Source organism: Cornus florida, unplaced genomic scaffold (assembly GCF_030987335.1).
Source record: "Cornus florida cultivar Cherokee Brave unplaced genomic scaffold, ASM3098733v1 CherokeeBrave_3.0.0_Hap2_Chr11, whole genome shotgun sequence".
In the NCBI taxonomy this organism is placed as follows: Eukaryota; Viridiplantae; Streptophyta; class Magnoliopsida; order Cornales; family Cornaceae; genus Cornus; species Cornus florida.
In genome coordinates, this window is record NW_026775581.1 from 6,902,511 (window position 1) to 6,923,553 (window position 21,043).

Consider the following 21,043-nt stretch of genomic DNA (forward strand, 5'->3'; position numbering starts at 1 on the left):
ATAATTATTTACTTCATTGCTAATACCTACAAGAGTGAATGTAAATATCATTTTGTCAATTACTTGTACATTTTAGCTATTCGACTTTACCATTCAAATGTTCTTGCAGCTTTGCTTTGAACTTTTGGAGTGCTTATTAGATCGCTATTCCAATGCAGTTGTGGCACTGGTAACTGTTTCTTGTTTCCTTTTTCTTCTTCTTTATACTGATTTATCCTTTTTCTGCTCGGATAATAACATGATATTCTCATGTATTGTCCTCATGGTTCTTCTTACTCTAGAAAGTCAAAATTATGGGAAGAGATACAATATTATCTTACTTTTGTAATTGTTATCCTGGAATCTTGTCTTTTTACATATTATTACTTCCATTTTTCTTGACTAAGGCAGTTACCTGATGTTGATCCTGTGATACTGCGTTTGATTTTTAGGAAGGATGCACAGGATTGTTAGTTTTGCAGGGTGTTGTGGATTCTTGTAAGTCCAAGCCTTATCTTGGCGTCCAGTATTACTTGGCCTCCCTAATCTAGACTCTCTGTATAATGATGGAGGGTGGTCCCTTTTGTATTTGGTGGGGCTGTGGAGGGAGGGGAGTAGGGGGTCCTTTGATGGCGAGCAATCTCCTATTCCGGTATTGAAACATTCCATGTCGGTTTCTTTATTCTTCTGTAAATCTTTGGAGGAATTAGTGGAGTTTGTTGATAGCTTGAGAGTATAGTGCTTTTGGTTTGTTGGTGGGTATAGTATTTTTTGTATATCTACGGGCGCGCTCCCCTCTTGAGCGCTTTTTAAGCCAACTTTCTTATCAATCACAAAAAAAAAAAAAAAAAAAAAAAAAAAAAAATAGTTGTCTTCTGAAGCCTGTTACTATTGATGTGTTATGCATCTTCTCTTAGTGACAGCGATGAAGACATCTGTATGATGCAGTTTACTTCTCCACAACCTGACGAAACCTCTAACATCAAATTAACTACATTTCACTGTTGGTGAATAGTGGTTGTGACAGCTTCTTCTTGTTTGAGTTCCTACTAACCTTGGTGTGATCGCTTAGGATTTTCCTTGCCTTCCTTCTTCTTGAACACTTAAGTTACTAACTCTGATAATGCATCCATTATCTCAATTAGCAACTTCACTCCAAAAACTACTCCACTAACCTTGGTGTGATTGGTTAGGATTTTCCTTACCTTTCTTGGTCTTCTTGAACACTTGGGCTATTAACTCTATTAATCCATTTATTATCTCAATTAGCAACTTCACTCCAAAAACTAATTATTTGTGTCATACAAACATGGAAGGACTTTGGTACTATAAAGGTAAAAGATCATATATCACTCAAATCGACAGCCCAGTTTTTTACTATTACCAACTGCTGTAATTCAAATTATTAGCATAATTTGAGCAGAACTTCTTGGTAATATTGTAGAGTTAGTTGCATGAGTCTTCAAGTCAAAGTAGTTTCCATGAGCTCAGTAAACATGCAATTTGACTGCATATACATTGTACCTGCCACATGCAACTTTTATTTCTTGTGAATGATCACAAAATGCGTCCTTATGGATGATATCAGTCATGCTAATTGCTAATTCATATTTACAGCTGTGTGTGTGTGTGTGTGTGTGGTACAGGTCATTGCCATACCTTCCTCACCTGCTAGTTCATTTACAACTAAGCACATTTAGTTTGGAGTCAGCTTATATATTAAGCTGATTTTGGTTTATATCTTTATTATCCTGCTAGCATCTTTATTATCCTACTAATACTGAGTTTTCAGTCATTACTTTCCCCCACCCACCCCCATTTCCATAAACTGTTGGTTTTGATCTTTCACAATTTTTTTTTTCATTTGTTACTACTTCAGTGTAATGATCTATGTAAAACATATTTTGGCTTTCAGTTTCATTTCTCAACCCCTGGCCACCCCTTAGATGTCTGAAGGCATTCTCTGACATCTCACAATTCTTCTTCCCCCGTGTACCCCAAATAATTTTTTAATTATTCTTTGTAATTTAACATCAATCAGTCATTTCATATTGATGCTTTTGCTTATAAAAAAAGAATTAACCAGACTGTTCTTATGATTTAGGGCGATAATCTTGTCTATGGAATCTGTGAAGCTATTGATGGAGAAAAGGATCCTCAATGTTTAATGCTCACATTTCATATTGTGGAAGGATTGGCGCAATTATTTCCAGATCCACTGGGTCCACTAGCAAGTTTTGCAGGGGATCTTTTTGACATTTTGGGCTGTTACTTTCCTATCCATTTTACACATGTGAGATTGTTGGATGCTAGTCTTATTAATTTTATCCACAAGTATTTATCTCATTGTATATATGCATTTTCCTGGGTGTTTTTTCCAGAAGTTTTCATCTTTTTGTAGAGATGAAAGTTGTACTTGTTTATTTATTTATTTATTTTTGTGCTACATTTTAATGCCAAATATTGTCTATATATTATCTTTTAAATGCCTTGATTTAATTTGAAGTGCAAGTGTGTTATAACCTACAAGGTTCAACTAGGGTGATTATTAACTAAGGAAAAAAAAAGAAGATAGGGTGATTATTTTGTTGCGGAACTTTCTTATGAACCAATTTATGGTCATGTTACTGTAAACTTGTTGAGAATCAAACTTGTGGTGTGGTGGGCAGGAAGAACCCTTAAGCCAAAAAAGAAAAAAGGGCGGGAAGAACCCTTTTGCATGCATCTATTCAAATTCATGGATATATGTTTCTATATATTTGTGAAGAATCATTATTTGTTTTCTATACATTTTCTATTTATTTTTTATTCAGTTCTTCATGGGGCAGAATTTGTCATTTTATACCTTCTTTGTTAAAATTACCTTTACTTTTTATGTATGGTTGTCTGACTGATGCTGAAGAAAGAAACACTCATTGCTAGTCCATTAATAACCATGGTTACAACTGCCATCAGAACATTAGGAAATATACCCTGTAGTATATATGTGAATTGTGATCCTAATTTTAAAAACTATCATTTCTGCTAATTGTCAACTATTAACAATCTTGGTGTCTATTAACAATTGTATTTCAAAAGTGAAATATGGATTTCCATCTTGTCATTTTTTAAATCATACAAGGCACAAGTCACAAGTCACATTGGCGCTCCCATGGTTAGAGAAAGACAATAGTAAGGTTAAAAAGAAAAATACCTGTTCAACTCACAAAATGCTTCCAGCTTTGACTTCACATTGACTTTTGGTGTCTCTGGAAGTAAAGTCATTTTGTGGAAGTTATTGGAAGAAAAAAGACCATGTAACACTTCTAATAGCTAGGGATACTTCAATTTGTGGTTTTGTTCACTGTAAGTTTGGATCCTTTATGACAGCAGAAATTTAAAACCAAAACCATTGCTTTGAGTAATAAAATGTTCTGAAGGTTGGAAAACATCAAATGACTAAGAACAGAAAACATTCTTTTTTTCATTTCAGTGGTACAAAAATACTCTCTCACTTGCACTCGCTGAGCTGACTGTTTCTGTGGAACACGCGATTTATATATTCATTTGCTTATTTTTGTATTTTACTATTTCATTTGATTTTGTATGATATCCAGTCAAAAGGTGAAGATGTTGGTGTTAAAAGGGATGAGCTCTCAAGGTCACTTATGGTATGTAATTTGTTCTTGTGCTTTCATCGAGATATTTACCGACCATTTTTTCAAGAGAATTTTCTTCTAGTGCTTTCATTGAGATATTTGTTGACATATCTTTCAAGAGAATTTTCTGTTATGCATATGTGGGCCTTAGGTTTATCTAAGTTCTTAGCCAGATTCATTGTGTAGAAAGATACTAATAAGTTTGGCAGCTGTTGAAAACATTATTAATCCTTGAAAATTTCTATATATATGTGACCACAAATAGCATGTTTTGTTGGTGAACCTCATGGAAGGTTATTGTATTCCTACATTGGTTGCTTCAAGCATTCAATTGATGATAATAAAAATGTGCATTACCCAATCTTCATACAAAGTGGTTGCTTATGAACTTGGACCTGAGACCTCGTTCTTGTAATTCTACCATTGCACCAGCCACCAGGCTGCAACCCCTATTCAATTGATGTTGATATTTTGGAGAGTGGAGACATATGGTCATGTAGCTAACCTCAAGTAAATCAAGGCTTTGTTGAGTTTGTGTCTAGTTGAGTCTATGCATTTGATTGTGCAGTGTCCCCAATAGATGTATGCATGGTCCTTTACTTTTACAGTTGTTTGCAGTTCAACTTGGACCGGATTAATGGTTTAAAAGGTCTGTGAACTGGGTCCAGTGAAGTAACCTCGAATCCCTTATAACATGCGCGTGGGGTGGTGGGTTGTTTGGAGTGGGTGGATATATGCAAATCCTTTATTCATTTGAACTTTTTTCCAAACTGCTTACTGAAAATTATTTTCTTGTCAGATTATATGCCAAACTTTTAAACCCTCATAAGTTGGATGTAACTAAGGACCTATGTGCAGGTTTCCTGTATTCTGTGGAAAGTAATTATTTCTGTCAAAATTCATGGGAGATATAATTAAATAATAAATTTATTAGCATCAGATGTATCGATGTCGGGTCATACAAATATGATTTTACAAGCAGCTTACCTGAGCCTAAATTTGTATGAGTTGTTTATACTGTGACAAACTCGGCTTCTGGCTAGTTCAAGGCTTCAAGCTTAACCCAATCTTGTCTAGCCCTGTTTGAGTTGTGGCTTTTTAGGAATAATTCAGTTTCGACTTTGTTTAGAGCAAGCCATGGCAAAAATTTGCATCTTCATTCAAAACACAACTTATTTCCTTATTAGTTTAAAATGCAAAGATGTTCTATGCATTTAAGATACTAATATATGCATATACTTGTACATGTCAATCCCATAAGCTTGATTGAGTTGAAAATGACACCTGAATTCTTTTTGTTTTGAAAATCAAAATCTTAACTAGCTTGAGTTGGATTTGTAAGATTGAATTAAAAGTTTGAATGAGTTGGTAATGAATGGAACTTTGCTAGTTTACTTAGGGATTTTTACTAACTGGGATTCAATCTGAGCAGTAATTGTATATAATTTTATCAGTTATATAAAACCTGTTTTTTATTGTCGGTAATTAAAAACTGGTTTATTTTGATGTAAAACAGTGTACATTTCGTTGTTATTTTTGCTTAGAATGAACCCTAGATTTAGTTCTCTTTAGTTCAATTCAGAAAATATCCCGGTCTTAGCATCTGTATAACTATAATTCTAATTGAATTAATTTACTTTTTTAAGAATCATTTGGTTAAACCTACCCCAATTGCACCACATTTTTTACTTTGTGGTACCAAATTCCTGTTAATGATCCGCATTAATTGTTTATGACAATTAGGTTGCAAAAAACCTAATGATGATATCTACAATTTTTTTTTTTGATAAATAATAATCGATTATAAAGCGTTAAATGGGGAACGCATCCCATAAACAAAAGCGGAACCGGGATCAAAGGACCCAAAGAATCCCAAAAATTAACTAAGTCATCGGAAGAGGAGCAAGAACCTTCACGTAACTAAAGATAGAGCGAATAATATGAAGTATCAGCGTCGCCATGGACGACTCCTTCCCTTCGAACATCTGCTATTCCTCTCCTTCCAAATGCACCACCAAACACAATGCGGAACTGTCCTCCAATAGTCTCGAACACTGCTTCTCACACGGCACCCCCTTTATGTGTTAATAAAACCCTTAGAAGATCGAGGCATTACCCAAAACATACCGAATAAGCCAAATATAAGGTACCAACAGTCGTATGCCACTGGGCAATGCAGGAGAATATGATCCACTGACTCACCATCTCGTTTGCACAGGCGACACCAATTAACAATACAATTGCCTCTCTTCCTCAAATTGTCAATTGTTAAGATCTTGCCCCATACAGCAGTCCACACAAAGAATGCCACTCTAGGTGGAGCAGTAGAATGCCATATGGTTTTCTATGGAAAATCAATGGCAGAGAAGTTGGAGAGGCATCGAAACAAGGATTGTACTTCAAATCGACCATGGGAAGAGGGGATCCACCTAATATCATTACTACCTCTGCCAACTGCCTCCTGCTGATACAACATATCCAAAAGAACACATACCTCGTTCATCTCCCAATCCTGAAAGGAATGCCGAAAGCTCACGTCCCACGTAATCCCACTGCTATAAAGTCAATAACCGTCAACTACGTAGACATGCTTGTCGGCGGCGATGCTTTACAAACTGGGAAAGGTGCAAGATAACGGCTGGTCACCACACCATAAATCCTCCCAAAATCGAATATATCTACCGTCACGGACCTTGAATCTAATATGGGAAGAGAAAACATCCCAGCCCTTCCGGATGAATTTCCACACACCAACTCCTCCCGCAATAGAGATTGGACGAGTAGACCAACCGCCACTCTCCTCCCCAAAATGACATTAAACAAGCCTTCTCCAAGGTCGATGCCTTTCCCTACTGAATCTCCATAACCATTTGCCCAAGAGAGCTTGATTAAAAGGAACCAACCTCCGGATACCCAGACCACCCAACTTGATGGGCTTGCAAACTTGCTCCCACCTGACGAGATAATACTTAAACTCTTCGCTTCTTCCACCCCAGAGGAAATCCCTTTGAATCTTTTCAATCCTTTTAGCAACAGAGCGTGAAATTTGGAACACAGATAAAAAATAAGTAGGCAGGCTTGAGAGAGTACTCTTTATAAGAGTAACTTTTCCCCCCTTCGACAGATATTGCTTCTTCTATCCAGCTAACCTCTTGGCGTACCTATCTATCACAAGATCCCAGCTCCCCACCCTCCTAGAAGAGACCCCCAAAGGCAAACCCAAATAAGGAATAGGGAAAGAGCTTACCCTGCACCCAAGAACTGCGGTTAAGGAGGAAATATCATGAACATCCCCAACCGGGACAAGCACACTCTTAACCACATTGACCTTCAGCCTAGAAACCGCCTGAAAACAAACCAGAATGTACCTCAAATATCGAAGTTGAGATACATCAGCATCACAAAAGACCAAGGTATCATCCGCAAGCAGAAGATGATAGATCTCCATCTGATGAGCTAGATCTCTGCCTACCCTAATGCCCTTGATAAGACCGAGATCCTCTGGCGTCCTCATGAGTCTGCTCAGACCCTTTGTTACGACGAGAAAAAGAAAAGACGACAAGGGATCACCTTGTCTTAACCCACGAGAACACCCGAAGAAACTAGCAGGAGACCCATTCACGAGAACGGAGAACTTAACGGACGAAAGGCATGTCTCTATCCATTTCCTCCATCTACTTCCAAACCCCATTATCTGAAGTAAGTGCAACAGGAAATTTCAATTAACATGATCATAAGCTTTTTCAATGTCAAGTTTGCATAAAACTCCAGGGATACCACTTCGCAGTCTGGAATCCACACATTCGCCTGCACCTAGAATATTTCGTCCTTCGACAAAAGCATTCTGGGAATCCGAGATAATCCCATCCATGACATCCCTCATCCTAAGAGCAAGAACCTTAGCAATAAGCTTGTAAATGTAGCCCACAAGGCTAATTGGTCTAAAATCCTTAATATTAGAAGCGTCACCCTTCTTAGGAATAAGGGCAATGAAAGGGGCATTTAATGACTTCTCGAAGACTCCATTAGAATAAAACTCCTGAAGGTGCCCATCACCTCGTTTCTCACCACCTCCTAACTTTCCAACAGAAATCGCATAGTAAACCCATCTGGTCCCAGGGCTTTGTCGCCATTGCAACTCGACAAAGCCTTTAACACTTCCTCTTCGGAAAAAGGCATCTTAAGACCATCTCTATCCACCTCAGAAATAGCCTCAAAATGAAGCCCGTCAAGCCTGGGTCTCCATCCTAACGGCTCGGCGTAAAGCTTCAGGTGAAAAAGACGATCCCATTACGCACCTCTTCCTCTCTCCACAACTCCGAACCATCCACCTGGATTCGCGCTATATGATTACTCCTCCTGTGAGCATTAGCAACCCTGTGAAAAAAATTTATATTACGGTCGCCCTTTTTAAGCCATAAAGCCCGAGATTTCTGGCTCCACAAGATCTCCTCCATACGAGCAATCTTAGCAAGAACCGCTTGACAGGAAACTCTCCTAGAGCGTAGAGACTCCACATCCCCACCCACCTCTTCAAGACGATCAATCTCTGAAAATCAGTAAGGACTATTATTTCTCCATTCAAGATTCCCGAACACTTCCTTATTCCACCTCTTAAGCTCAATTTTGAGAGCTCTTAGCTTCTTGGCTAACACAAAACTGGAAGAACCTGTAACCGTTGCTTCCTCCAACCAAGACCGTACACTCCCTTGGAAGTCCTCCGCTCTTAACCACATATTCTCAAATCGATACGAGGAGCACCGAGACCTCAAACCCCCGCAATCCAAATACCAGAGGAACATGATCAGAAGTGACCCTTGCTAAAACCGCCTGAACTGCATTCGGGAATTTCTCTCCCCACTCCTAGAGATCAAGAACCTATCCAGTCTTGATAAAGTAACTGGGTCTCTGCCATTAGACTAGGTAAAGGCTGCCCCTTCAATTGGTAGATCAATGAGAAAATGCCCATCAATAAAATCAGAAAATTGAGTCATGTCCAGAGACCACCTCCCCCCTGTGGACCTCTCTAACGGGGTCCTAATAGAATTAAAATCCCTACCCAGACACCAAGGAAGAGTCCACAATCCTTGAACATGGCAAAGCTCCTCCCAAAGAGTGGTCTATCACTATCAACTACCGGTCAATACACCCTAGTGAAAACCCATCTAAAATTATCCTCCTCCATCTTGAACATGCAGGACGCAGAAAACCTCCCCATCCAAACATCCATCCGAGACAACCATCTACGATCCCACATAAGTAAGATTCCATCAGAGTCACCTGAAGCATTCAAGGCCTCCCATTCCACAAACCTTCCTCCACAAAGACTCCTAACAACCCCATCAGACATAGAGGCCATCTTAGTTTCTTGCAAACAAACCACCTGGGCGCCCCACTTCCTTAAAGCTACCTTCACCACCCTCCTTTTGTCCGGATCGTTAAGATCACGAACATTCCAAGTTATGATTCGTAGCTTCATTAAGAACCAGATAAAATTATCTCCCCTCCTCCCCTTCTACCACTCCTACTTCTAGTCCTTCCCCTCTCCCTCACCACCCCTCTTTCCTTCATATTTTACAGAAGAAATAAGATTCTTGACCTCCTGCTCCCTTTTCCTAGACGATAAAGGTCTCTTATTCACAACCTCATCAATCATTGCAACCTCTCTGCCTTCCACTATTGCATCAAGAATGGACAATGCGTGATCACTATTACTTTCTGATGAGACACCCAGTAGCTCACTAGTAGCCCTTATGTTTGCTATTACCCATTCCTTGCCCAAATTAGCAACTATTTCAGAACAGCCGGGTCACACAACCGCCAACGGTTCCACCAATCCCAAATTAGATTGGTCAGTTTCTGACCATGGGACAACCTCGTTAGAACAGACTTGTTGAATGGAAACCAAGTCATCGATCACCTTCGCTGCACTATCCTTTCCACTTACAAACAGACCCATTTGCGATTTCGTATCTATGGCAGAGTCACCCATACCATAATTCAAGAAGCTAAAAGAGTCCGTCACCTCTAACCCTCTAGGTGTTAAGCAATTAAATCCTTTCAGAGCAACACAGAGACGAAGCTCTTTAAGCAAAGCCAGACCCGAGTCGTTTGTTAGTTGAAAATGAAGATCTTGTCCCACACAAATCGTGACCCCCTCAGGCGATTCTTTAATAGCACAAACATCTGGGTCAATATCCCTAGGAAGAACAGGCCCACAGCCATCTATCCTTTCCTCATTCAGCCCGGACTCAATTTCAGGCACCGATGATAAAACCGACAGCATACCCTTCTCCATCTCAACATCACTCCTCAACACCCCACAAGAAGGAGTAGAAGAAGAAGAAAGAGCGTAAGGAGGGCTCCTGAGGTGAGGGACAGAGGACATACCTTGGTCATTGGATGAAGAGGTGCGGGTGATCCACTTCTGCTTTTCATTACGAGACCATCTGTTTCCATAGCAAATCAGATGAGAGCCTTTGTTTGGTCTAAGGCTTCTATTAGTCGGCAAAACAGGAGCAGAGGGGGGAGATGCTGCAGATTTACAACAACACTTATTGTGCTGAAAAATCTTCTCATCTGCACTCAATCTGGCCGCGTCTGCATTGAACTGCACCCATCTCCTCTTCTCCGGCGAGGACCACAGTCTGTTTGCAGAAGAGGCGTGAAGAAGACGATGCTGTGGGGGTAGAAGACCTTTAATTGAACGATCTTGGCTAGGTTGGAGCAAGACCTGTAGGCTGGGCTTGTCATTCGGAAAAGAAATGGACAATTGGTTGCTGGGCCCCCACGAAACCTTCCTCTTTAACTCATTTGGAACCTGTGGCTCGTAACGCGACGACATCTCAATATCCATGGGCTTAGCACGCCCAGAACTCGAATTAGGCCCAGAATTCAAATTAGGCCCATCAGAATCCAATACATGAGGGGCGCCTGTAAAGCCACGTGCCCGTCCACGTGGATGGTCTCCATCAATGCGATCATATTGAGGATAGCTTGATAAGGAATGGATAGGGGCGTTACGCGTACGACTCGTGGATCTCCTTCCCCCACGCGCGTACAGCGTGTGGGTGTACATGCGTCGCTGTCCTTTAGGACCGAGATGAATCTACAACTGCTGGCGGCCTCTTCCGGTGTTCGTTTCTTCGAACATGAGGGGATCCATCAATTGTGCCATAAGAGGACTTCGAAAGGATGAAAGGTGAAGATTCCTCCGTCAAGGCGACCTTAAAGGCCACTCTATGGCCTTCAACGAAGACGAACTCCGGTAGAAACGTATAGAAGGACTCTCTCACCTCCCGCCATATCGTCCGCCTACCCACCTCTAAAACCACCGCATAAGTCTCCTGTGGCTTCGAATAACTTCTTGCACCAAAGATGGAGGGGCAAACCATACATCACCACCCTTCTTATCCTGTCTTGGGCTCTCACCGCTGAACATCCCACTGCAAAATACCAAACATCAATGGATAGGTTAGCGTCTCCCCATTTCTTCTTTCCTGAATCCAAAACCCTTTGTGCCTCATCCTCCGATGGTAGCCTGAACAGAAAAAGGCCATCAGGTAAGGATGAGACCACCACACCACACGATACTTTCCAAGACTTCGTCACCCACGCCTCGATCCCCTCAATACATCCCACATCTCTATCAAAACGTCTGACTAGGCAAGATTTCAGGGCAAATTCTCGGATCGTCGTGCTTTGATGATCAACCCTGAACACCATATCTTTGCCAATTGAAACCCTTTTGATCTCTCCATTGAGGTTGAGGCGTGGAAGTGTCGCCACATCGAGATACGACTGTAGCATATCACAAATCCCTGCCAGTGAAAACAGAAAACCACCCTTGTTAACTTTGGTCTTCCTCTTACCCTAGTATTACATTCAATGTGACAATTAGGTTGCAAAAAATTTCTCATTTCTAAAGGAGATAAACTATTTTGATATTGTAATATGGACTTTTGTTTGTGAGTTTGGTGGCATGACATCTAATGATAAAAGCTCAATGATCAAGGTAATTTGCTGTGATAATTCACTGATTCGCAAGATCTTTACCTCGATTGAGGAGGTTCATACTTCTGTAACTGACATTTGGGAGAGTTATTTAAGATTTTCTTGGTACTACCTCACATGCATGGCAGCTGCTTCTTTCACAGACAATGGAGAATGCTAGACAGATTATTCTTGCGGGCCACTTGACAAATATAGGTTGGCATGTCAGCATACGTACTGAATCGAACATGCAAAGATTGCTGATTAGTAAACTATTTCTGGTATTTGATGTTTGTTATAGAATGTTCATTCATTTAGCTTTTTCATCTTATGGATTCTTGGATGATATCATCTTATATATATATATATATATATATAGTACTAATCTCTTGCTCCCCATGGAGCAAGAAAATTCTTCCGCACTTTTTATAGTGACCATTAGATTAAATCTAATGGTCACATTCTAAACCCACCTATAGCTTTCCTTTTAATACAAAACCACTATCACTATTTCTAGTTTCCAAATTTAATATTTACCAATACAATTAATTATAACAATAAAAGGTAAGTACTAAAAAACATAAAAATAGAAATCTCTTCACCTCTTGAAATCACATCTCACCATTAATTGAAATTTTTTTTTTCTATAAAAAAAATTTGTAAGTGTTAGAAAATTGTATCCATGACTTGATACTAAAGTTGACATTATCTGTTTGAGTGTAAAAAAGAAATTAAAAATTACACTATTGACATACAAAACAATGAAACATCGACTAAAAAATAATAATGAATTAAAAATAAAATCTACTTGATCAACTTAATGTAATCTGTGATTTGCACTACACTTCACTCATAAAAAAATTAATAGATTACAATTTAAATTATTGTATACCTCCCTAAATGCATGCTATTTAAATATTAGAAATTTAATCTATTTTTCTCTAACTCTTTGTCACAAATTCTAACTAGATGTAAACACATTCCAATTACTCATCTGTCATAATAAATCGCACAATATATTTTTTATAGTTTTACTATAATAACAAAAATTTATTGACGTAATGAGGAGATTTACAACAAAACATGCTAGTATTCTATGAAATTTCAGATTTCCTTTGTAAATTAGTTGTTTTCTTAATATTTTCTCTAATACTGCTATTATTATACTATCATTATTTTTATTTTTTTAGTCCTTACCTTTTATTGTTATAATTAATTGTATTGGCAAATATTAAATTTGGAAACTAGAAATAATGATAGTGGTTTTGTATTAAAAGGAAAGCATATAGGTGGGTTTGGAATATGACCATTAGATTTAATCTAATGGTCACTATAGAAAGTGCGGAAGAATTTTCTTGCTCCATAGGTAGCAAGAGATCACTACTCTCTATATATATAGTTTAATGGCGGGTGACTATTTGTGGAAAGAATGCAGTAACAAGTGCTTGAGGTTACAAAAAACAAAAATAGCCTAAATCTTGTGTTAGGTCACAGTGATATGGGAGCATCCATCTTGTGGCGGATCGAGCCTAATTTTGTTGGGGGATGCTTATCTAATCTCTTATATGGACTTTGTGCTTTAAAACGCATGCCTACTAAGTTTTACTAGGGTTCTTAATGATTTCCTTTAGGCACTTTCGGCTTTACGAGTGGTATTGAAGACAAAACTGCTTGCTATTCTCCGTCGGTAGATAATTGTGAGGATGTTCTTGACATAAATTAATTTTAGACAAAAAGCCTCACAATGTCTCTTGGCACTTGGCAAGCTCGAGTTTCCTGGATATATTGAGGGTATTCTTTTCCTTCTTTTTTTTGTTTTTGTTTTTGTTTTTGTTCTGGATCAGGTAAGAACTCACACACACTTTGCCCCCACGCTGGGGCTCAAACCCCTCCCTCCTCTTTGAGGATGGGGGTTGTACCATTGGGCTAGAAGCCCTTTGGTGAATTTGAGGGTATTTCTGGTTTAAAATTTCAAGTTGTTTCACTCTTACTACTTTCTTGTAAGGCTCTTCCTAGTTACAATGATGTTGATACTTGGTTCAATCTGTCTAGCAGAACACAAAGGGATGCATGTACGATTAGCGAAGGGGTTCAATTCAGTCATGTTAAAATTTGGATGCGGAAATAAGAAATGCAAATAAGAAAAAGGAAGAGAGAGAGATGGAGAACACAGACATATACATGGTTTGGCACTAAGGCCTACATCCATGGACAAAGAACCACTAAGGGCTATAGTTCTATTATTCAGATATATTTTGCTTGAGTACAAAAAGCCTATATATAGGCACGATAAAGATAAGAAAATATGGAAGGTGTACAATAGTCAAAGGAGACACTATGATTGGTGAAGGATTTTGCTTCACCGTTATATAGAAATATTTATAATTGGAAGGAAATTGGCCGGATCACTATGATTAGTGGAGGATTTTGCTCCACAATTGTATAGAAATATTTATATATTTCAACACTCCCCCTCAAGTTGGAGCATGAATATCATGAATGCCCAACGTGCTAAAGAAACGCCTTGAAAGATGATGAGAAGGTGTCCGGACCAAAGCCAGGACATTGACCAGATCTTGTTGGGGAAAATGATTAGATCTTGCCGGGGAAAACAAACTGGAACTCGCTTGGGAAAATGGCTAGAACTAAGCCGGGAAAAGGCCGGAACATTGCCGAGAAATGGGCCGGAACATCGCCGAGAAATGGGCCGGAACAACATCGGGGAATGCCGAGGTGCTGAACCATCCGAAAAACGGACTGGAAGGGAAAGGAATGTGAAGACATGGAGAATATGCTCTATGATAATAATACCAATACTCCCTCTCAAATTCTAGATGAGATTACAAGAACATCTAGGCTCTGATATCATGTTAAATTTTGGATGCGGAAATAAGAAATGCAAATAAGAAAAAGGAAGAGAGAGAGATGGAGAACACATGCATAGACATGGTTTGGCACTAAGGCTTATATCCATGGACAAAGAAAAAAAAAAGAGCCACTAAGGGCTACATTTTTACTATTCAGATATATTTTGCTTGAATACAAAGAGCCTATATATAGGCACGTACAAAATAAGAAAATATGGAAGGTGTACAATAGTCAAAGGAGGCACCATGATTGGTGGAGGATTTTGCTCCACCGTTATATAGAAATATTTATAATTGGAAGGAAATTGGCCGGATCACCATGATTGGTGGAGGATTTTGCTCCACAATTATATAGAAATATTCATATATGTCAACAAGTCAAATAAAGTCTAATATATTAGTATTGGTCATGTTGGCTACCTGAATCCTTTTTGACATTTATCAATTTCTAACTGAAAATTGATATCCTTCCAGAGTTGTGACCAACAAATATTTCTAATTATAACCTCTGATATTTATGGAAAGAGGAATAAAAACTTCCATTTGGTGAATAATTCTCACACCAGCTTCATTCTGCACTGAGGTAATACTATATTATTATTTCTATTGGCTAGGTGGTTTGCGAGTGTATAGGCTGAACTTGCTTTTTTTCCTTGACCTGAGATAGAACTATTATTGTTTCTTTTGTCAAAAAGAGTTGAATTTGCATTTCTCTTCATGATTTGGCTTTCAAATATATTGAAAATGCTCTCATTCTTCTTGTGTTTTTCAATATTAAATATATGTTATATATTAAATGACCCATCTGCACATTAGAAAGGTGATATTCCCTTTCCAGTTTTATAACTTAAAACCATTTCTTTTTTCTATCAGCTCGCATTTGCTTCGACGCCTCTATTTGAGCCATTTGCTATTCCGTTGCTTCTCGAGAAACTTTCTTCTTCTTTGCCATCTGCAAAGGTAGGTGAAAATGGAATTCAGTTTTACTTTGGGGCTTGCATTAAGTGAAGCAATTTTTGTACTTTTGTGCTATACCAAAGTGCCTTATATCCAATCCTTCCATTGACGACTTTCTTTGCCTGCAGGTTGACTCCTTGAAGTATCTTAGCTATTGCATTGTAAAGTATGAAGCAGACAGAATGGCAAAACATGCTGAAGTCCTTTGGGCTTCATTAAAAAATGCAATTTTTACTTCAATAATGCCTGTTTTGTCCTTGGAGTCGGAACCGGTTGATGGTATGGGCTTTCAGGAGAATGAAATTGCAACAGAAGCTCTCATACTTCTGCAAAAAGTTATTCTGCAAAACGATGCCCTGTTCTTAAGTTTGATTTCTGGTGATGAAGACATAAACACAACCATCAACTCCAGTGCTAAATTTAATAGGTATGATGATATACCTACACAAAACAAGCAGAAACTACTAGCAGTTGGTCAAATTCTTTCTGTTTCTGCCAAAGCTTCCATTTCTTCCTGCAATAGAGTGTTTGAGAATTTCTTCATCCGCCTGATGGAGACTTTGGGGCTTTCAGTTCAAAATTTATCCGGGGTTTGCAATCCAGATGAAGATCATGTAATTTCTGAAAGAATTGATTTTGGAGCCCTTTATCTGTGTGTTGAAGTCCTTGCTGCATGCAGATTAGCTGTTGTGGGCACTGAAAAACTTGCCATGACTACTGTTTCTGTGTGTGATACGTGGTGCTGCATGCTGCAGAATTTTTGCAGTTCATTAACTAAGGCCTTCAGTTCTACCTTGGTAACAAATATAGATGAATGCACTGACAAAGCTTATATTCACGTTGGAGGTAAATATTCTTGTTTGTCAACAAGTGTATACTTTTATCTCTATTTAGTTATTATCTGATTGGCTTCAAGTAATCATTTATATTATCTTCTCTCTCTCTTGCTTAGCTTGTGCAGAAAGTTTCATTTCAGCTTTTGAGTGAACATCAGTCATATAACACAACTTAACTAAGCCTTTTCCCAACTACTTCTTGTTACTTCTGTGTTTGAATTAATTTTTTGAGAAGTAAATATAAATCTAGTTTACCTACACTGATTCTTTCATTTTATCCTGTAATCAAATTGCAGTGAAGGGTTTGCAGATTTTGGCAACATTTCCCGGAAGCTTCTTTCCAATACCAAAATCCATATTTGAGAATATTTTGATGAAGTTTATGTCGTTCATCACTTTGGATATTAACAAGACATTATTATGGAAATTGTCATTGAAGGCACTGGTCGAAATTGGTTCATTTATCGATAAATTTCAGGAGTCTGAGAAGGCTTCAAGCTTTAAGAGTATTGTTGTCGAAAAGATCGTTTCATTGATGTCTTCCGATGATTTTACTATGCCTTTATCACTCAAACTGGAAGTGGTTTCTGACATTAGTATGACTGGGTTGGATTCCATGCTGAGAATTGTCGAAGGGCTGGAAAAAGCTATATTTGTCCATTTATCCGAGGTTTATGTAAGTCTAGTATATGAGTTCCCTATTATTTGATTAGTATTTCTTTTATTAAGATGCTATGTAATTTCCTCAAGTAAGGGACACTCTCATTTTTGTGCCTTTTCCTTTGGTATTGCTAACTTATTTGAAGGTGTGTGTGTCCCTATACTTTTGGGATATATACTTTGAACTCAATGATCAAAATTAGTACCCTGTCAAAGTAAAGATACCCCAGGCTTTAGCAATGAGTGCGATGAATGGATTCTTAGTATGCGCTGGTTTTGCATCCATAATTTGTTTCTTCCTCTCTCCAATTTATAAATGAAACTGCCATTTCTCGACTTTCTTTTGGTAAATATCTTCTCAATTTTAATATAACTTCAATGTTGCATTTTGTTTGTGTAGGTTAATGGGAATTTGAAGTCAGCTGAACTGACAGTTCAGCTTTTGGAATGTTACTCTAATAAGGTGCTTCCATGGTATGCGATTGTCCCTGAAATTTTCTGCCCCCCTTTTCAGCTCATTATGACTATTTTAATTATTGAAATTCTGCCATGGTTCCCCCTCCCCCCGCCGCGCCCCCCCAGCCCCCCCGCCAAAAAAAAAAAAAAAAAACAACAGGGGAAAGGTAAAAACGTTCCCTCTCCTGTTTGAGGTCCTTTTCCAACCCTACATGCTATCCTAGACCTCATTTTATTTTAGTTTTATTTCAAACTCGTATATAGTTGATGGATTTAATGATCTAGATCTCTGAGGCTTTGGATGAGAATATCCTTAGGGTGCCTGAATTCTTGTTAGAAGTGTACATTATCTACAGATACAGGGAAGAAGTGCAAGTCAAGTCTTTTTCCACACTGTGTTTACTTCAAATATGCTACTGTTTTGGCTAGTTACTGATGCTACTTTGTGTCTTTGCCTAATTGCCCACTTGTTATCTGAAACGCTTTTGGGATGGACCCAGGTGTCAAAAAATTGAAGGTCTCGAGGAAGTCCCGTTCAACTTTGCAGTTAATATTTGGGATCAAATTGAAAATAGCATGGCTTACAGCTTTTGGTTGCAGGAGAAAGTTAGTGCAGCTTCCATATTCATGTGTTGAATTTTATTATTAGTTTGTGGTATTTAAGATGTTTGGCGATCTCTTGTAAAATCTTCAAGTTTATTTGCATCCAATTTGACTGGCTTCAGTGGTTAGCAATCTTGGAATTAATGAAAAACTATCCAGTTGTGATAATTTATATTTATATTTTCAGGAACTTCTTTATGCAACAACGTCAGCAATGAAGCTTGCAGTTGGGAGTTGTTCGGAAGGAAGACAGAGCATAATTATCCAAAAAGCTTTTAGTGTACTCTCATCAAGTACTTCTTTCCAGTTGAAGGATTCCACATCTGGCACCACAAGAATTGAGCAACTTGACTGCAGTGTAGACAGTTTTTCATATAGAGATGAATGGATAACTTCTTTATTTGCTTCAGTGGTTATAGCTCTTCATCCTCAAACCCACTTCCCAAATGTTAAAGTAGTATTGCATGTATTCATGACAGCCCTTGTCAATGGTCATGTTCTAGCAGCTCAGGCATTGGGTTCTATGGTTAACAAGCTGCCTCTAAAAACCAATGTGATGGATATTTCAAGTGATTGCAGTTTGGAAGAAGCGATTGATATAGTCTTTAATGGTAATATATGGAGCTCCTTTGACAATGGTTCTTTAAGAAGATGCGGCGGGATGGGTGACGGCAGTGAGATAGGTCTTTGTAGTTTAGGACCGAGTAACGGAAAGAGTAGGTTGCTTCAAATCCATGCCATTGTTGGACTAGCATGGATGGGAAAAGGTTTGCTTATGCGGGGTCATGAAAAAATAAAAGATATAACTGTAACATTTTTGACTTGCTTATTGTCAAACGACAATGCTGGCACCAACCAGGGTCAACTTAAAGACAGTAATGAGCAGGATATGCTTTCTTTGATGAAATCTGCAGCAGATGCTTTTCATATTCTTATGAGCGACTCTGAAGCTTGTTTGAACAGAAGTTTTCATGCAATCATCCGACCGCTCTACAAGCAACGATATTTCTCTACCTTGATGCCGATTCTGCTATCTTCAATAGTCAAATCTGATTCGTCAATCAAAAGGTACTTATGGGCGTAGCATTGCAATATTCTTGTGCTTCACAGATTGAGATTTCTTCATTCTTCTCATTACAACTTTACGTAACTTGCATTAAATTACACTTTGCATGAGATGCTGTGTATTAGCATACATGGCTGACTAATTTTTTTGTGTAAAAATGTAAATTGATTGGATAATTTCTACCTTGATTTTAAATCATAACTTATGTTGGTGATTATAGATTTATAGTTATTACTGATTCCTGAGTGGTTCATGACAGGTTATAATCACTGTTGTAGCATATATGGCTCACTTGTGATTTTTTACTTACCAGTACCACAATTGTAAAATTATATCATGTATTGACTGGCTACGATGCTGCTCATCTATATTATGTCATAGAACACTGGGTCATTTCCTTAATGGACATGATAAGTGGAACTTTTATTGTGTTTCTATATTGAACAACTTATTGTTTGATTTATGTAAGTTTTCCCTGTTGGATAATTGCTTCCAAGTCTTCCTTGTTGCTTAATGCCCACATCTAAATGTAAATCTTTAGTGCTTTATATATAAATCCTTTTCTTCATTGCATATTTTAACTACTAGTGTACACTAATAAAACAAAATAACTACTAGTGTACTACTGTTAGAAGTTTTTGTCCCTCATCGGATCCGGATGGAGAGGTTCTTTGGCTAATTAGGGTGGGTAGGCAGCTTCACCAAAGAACTTAAGCTTTTGGGTTGGATGGCAAGCGTCTGGCCCATTACAAGTAGTACCTGAGCACGCCTAGTCTTGATTTGGGTGTCACACCAAGCGCCCACTCGGGTGGTATCCGGGTCGTTACTGGATCCTCTCTCTGTTAGGGGGGACGAGTAGGCAGGGTGGTCCAACTGCAACGAGTGTGTTGCGAGTTCAGGTGGGGGAGAATGTTAGAGGTTCTTGTCACGCATCAGATTTGGATGGGAAGGGTCTTGGTCTTATAAGGGTGGTAGGCTGCTTCACCTAACAACTTAAGCTTTTGGATCGGATGGCAACGTCCGGCCTGCTACAACTACCCTTGTAAATTGGTATGTGTTCATTATTTGTAGCCATATGCTAATAAACCAATTCCTCATAATGTCTTGCAAACACAATAGATGGAGGAACCACAGGGCTCCCCATGCTGTGGCCTTGATTTCTGTTTACCATCTCTAACCTTTTGTGTTTGAATTTCCATGCTTTCAGTTTTCCCTAATTTATTGTTGCATTAGAAGATATGTAAATCCTTTCTATGTGAACGTTTATTGATGATCTTGACCAGCTTGATCATTACCCACTATATTTGGTAAAAATTGAGTTGCTCAAGACGTGGACTTAACTGTCACCAAGCATTTTATAGCTGGTAAATTTACCTAGTCAAGTAAAATTTTGAAGGCATAGTTTTTGGTTGAATTTGTAGTTGTAAACTTTGATTGTTTTTTAAACTGCTATATGACTTCAGATCCATGCTTTATCGAGCCTTCGCACATGTCATATCAGAGACTCCACCCGGTGCTATCTTGTGTGAAGCCAAGAAGGTTAGCATTGGATAATCTCGAAACTTTAATCAGATATTATGTATCATGATTTGGTAATTTGTAGTGAGTATTTTTTTTTAATGGAAATTAAGGAACCTTCAATTTGCAGCTTATCCCCATAATATTGGATGCCTTATCGATGTTGAGCGAGGATTTTATGAATAGAAGTATAATCTACAATGTCCTGCTAGTCTTATCTGGAATATTGATGGAAAAAAATGGTAAGTTTGTTACATTCATGTATGTTAGGTTTAATTTGTTTCTAAAAGTATATTGTGGTAATATATCTGCTGACTCTTTTTTTACATCTACATTTACTTTTGTCCTTGTAAGATTCAAATATTTATGAAGGGAAAATAAAGGGAGATATCGTGTTTGTACTATTTCTAATTTATCCCAAGATCCAAATTTTCAGACAATATATGGAGCATTTAGCAATTCTAAGATCAA

The 21,043-nt window shown here is 38.3% G+C and overlaps 1 protein-coding gene across 5 annotated transcripts in view; it reads left to right on the top strand.

The window, feature by feature from the left end:
- LOC132286733 (MMS19 nucleotide excision repair protein homolog) overlaps positions 1-21,043 on the top strand; it is a 59,976-nt gene that overhangs the window by 9,906 nt on the left and 29,027 nt on the right. For all 5 annotated transcript variants that reach the window (XR_009472847.1, XR_009472846.1, XR_009472848.1 and 2 more), the window contains 11 exons: positions 110-169; positions 2,084-2,272; positions 3,576-3,629; positions 15,350-15,436; positions 15,562-16,279; positions 16,566-16,945; positions 17,330-17,403; positions 17,886-17,991; positions 18,176-19,056; positions 20,518-20,593; positions 20,703-20,814. Coding sequence is in view for 2 of the 5 variants with exons in the window: in XM_059789111.1 (XP_059645094.1) it covers positions 110-169; positions 2,084-2,272; positions 3,576-3,629; positions 15,350-15,436; positions 15,562-16,279; positions 16,566-16,945; positions 17,330-17,403; positions 17,886-17,991; positions 18,176-19,056; positions 20,518-20,593; positions 20,703-20,814 (2,737 nt within the window). In the remaining 3 variants the exon portion in view is untranslated. The remainder of the gene's footprint in view (positions 1-109; positions 170-2,083; positions 2,273-3,575; positions 3,630-15,349; positions 15,437-15,561; positions 16,280-16,565; positions 16,946-17,329; positions 17,404-17,885; positions 17,992-18,175; positions 19,057-20,517; positions 20,594-20,702; positions 20,815-21,043) is intronic.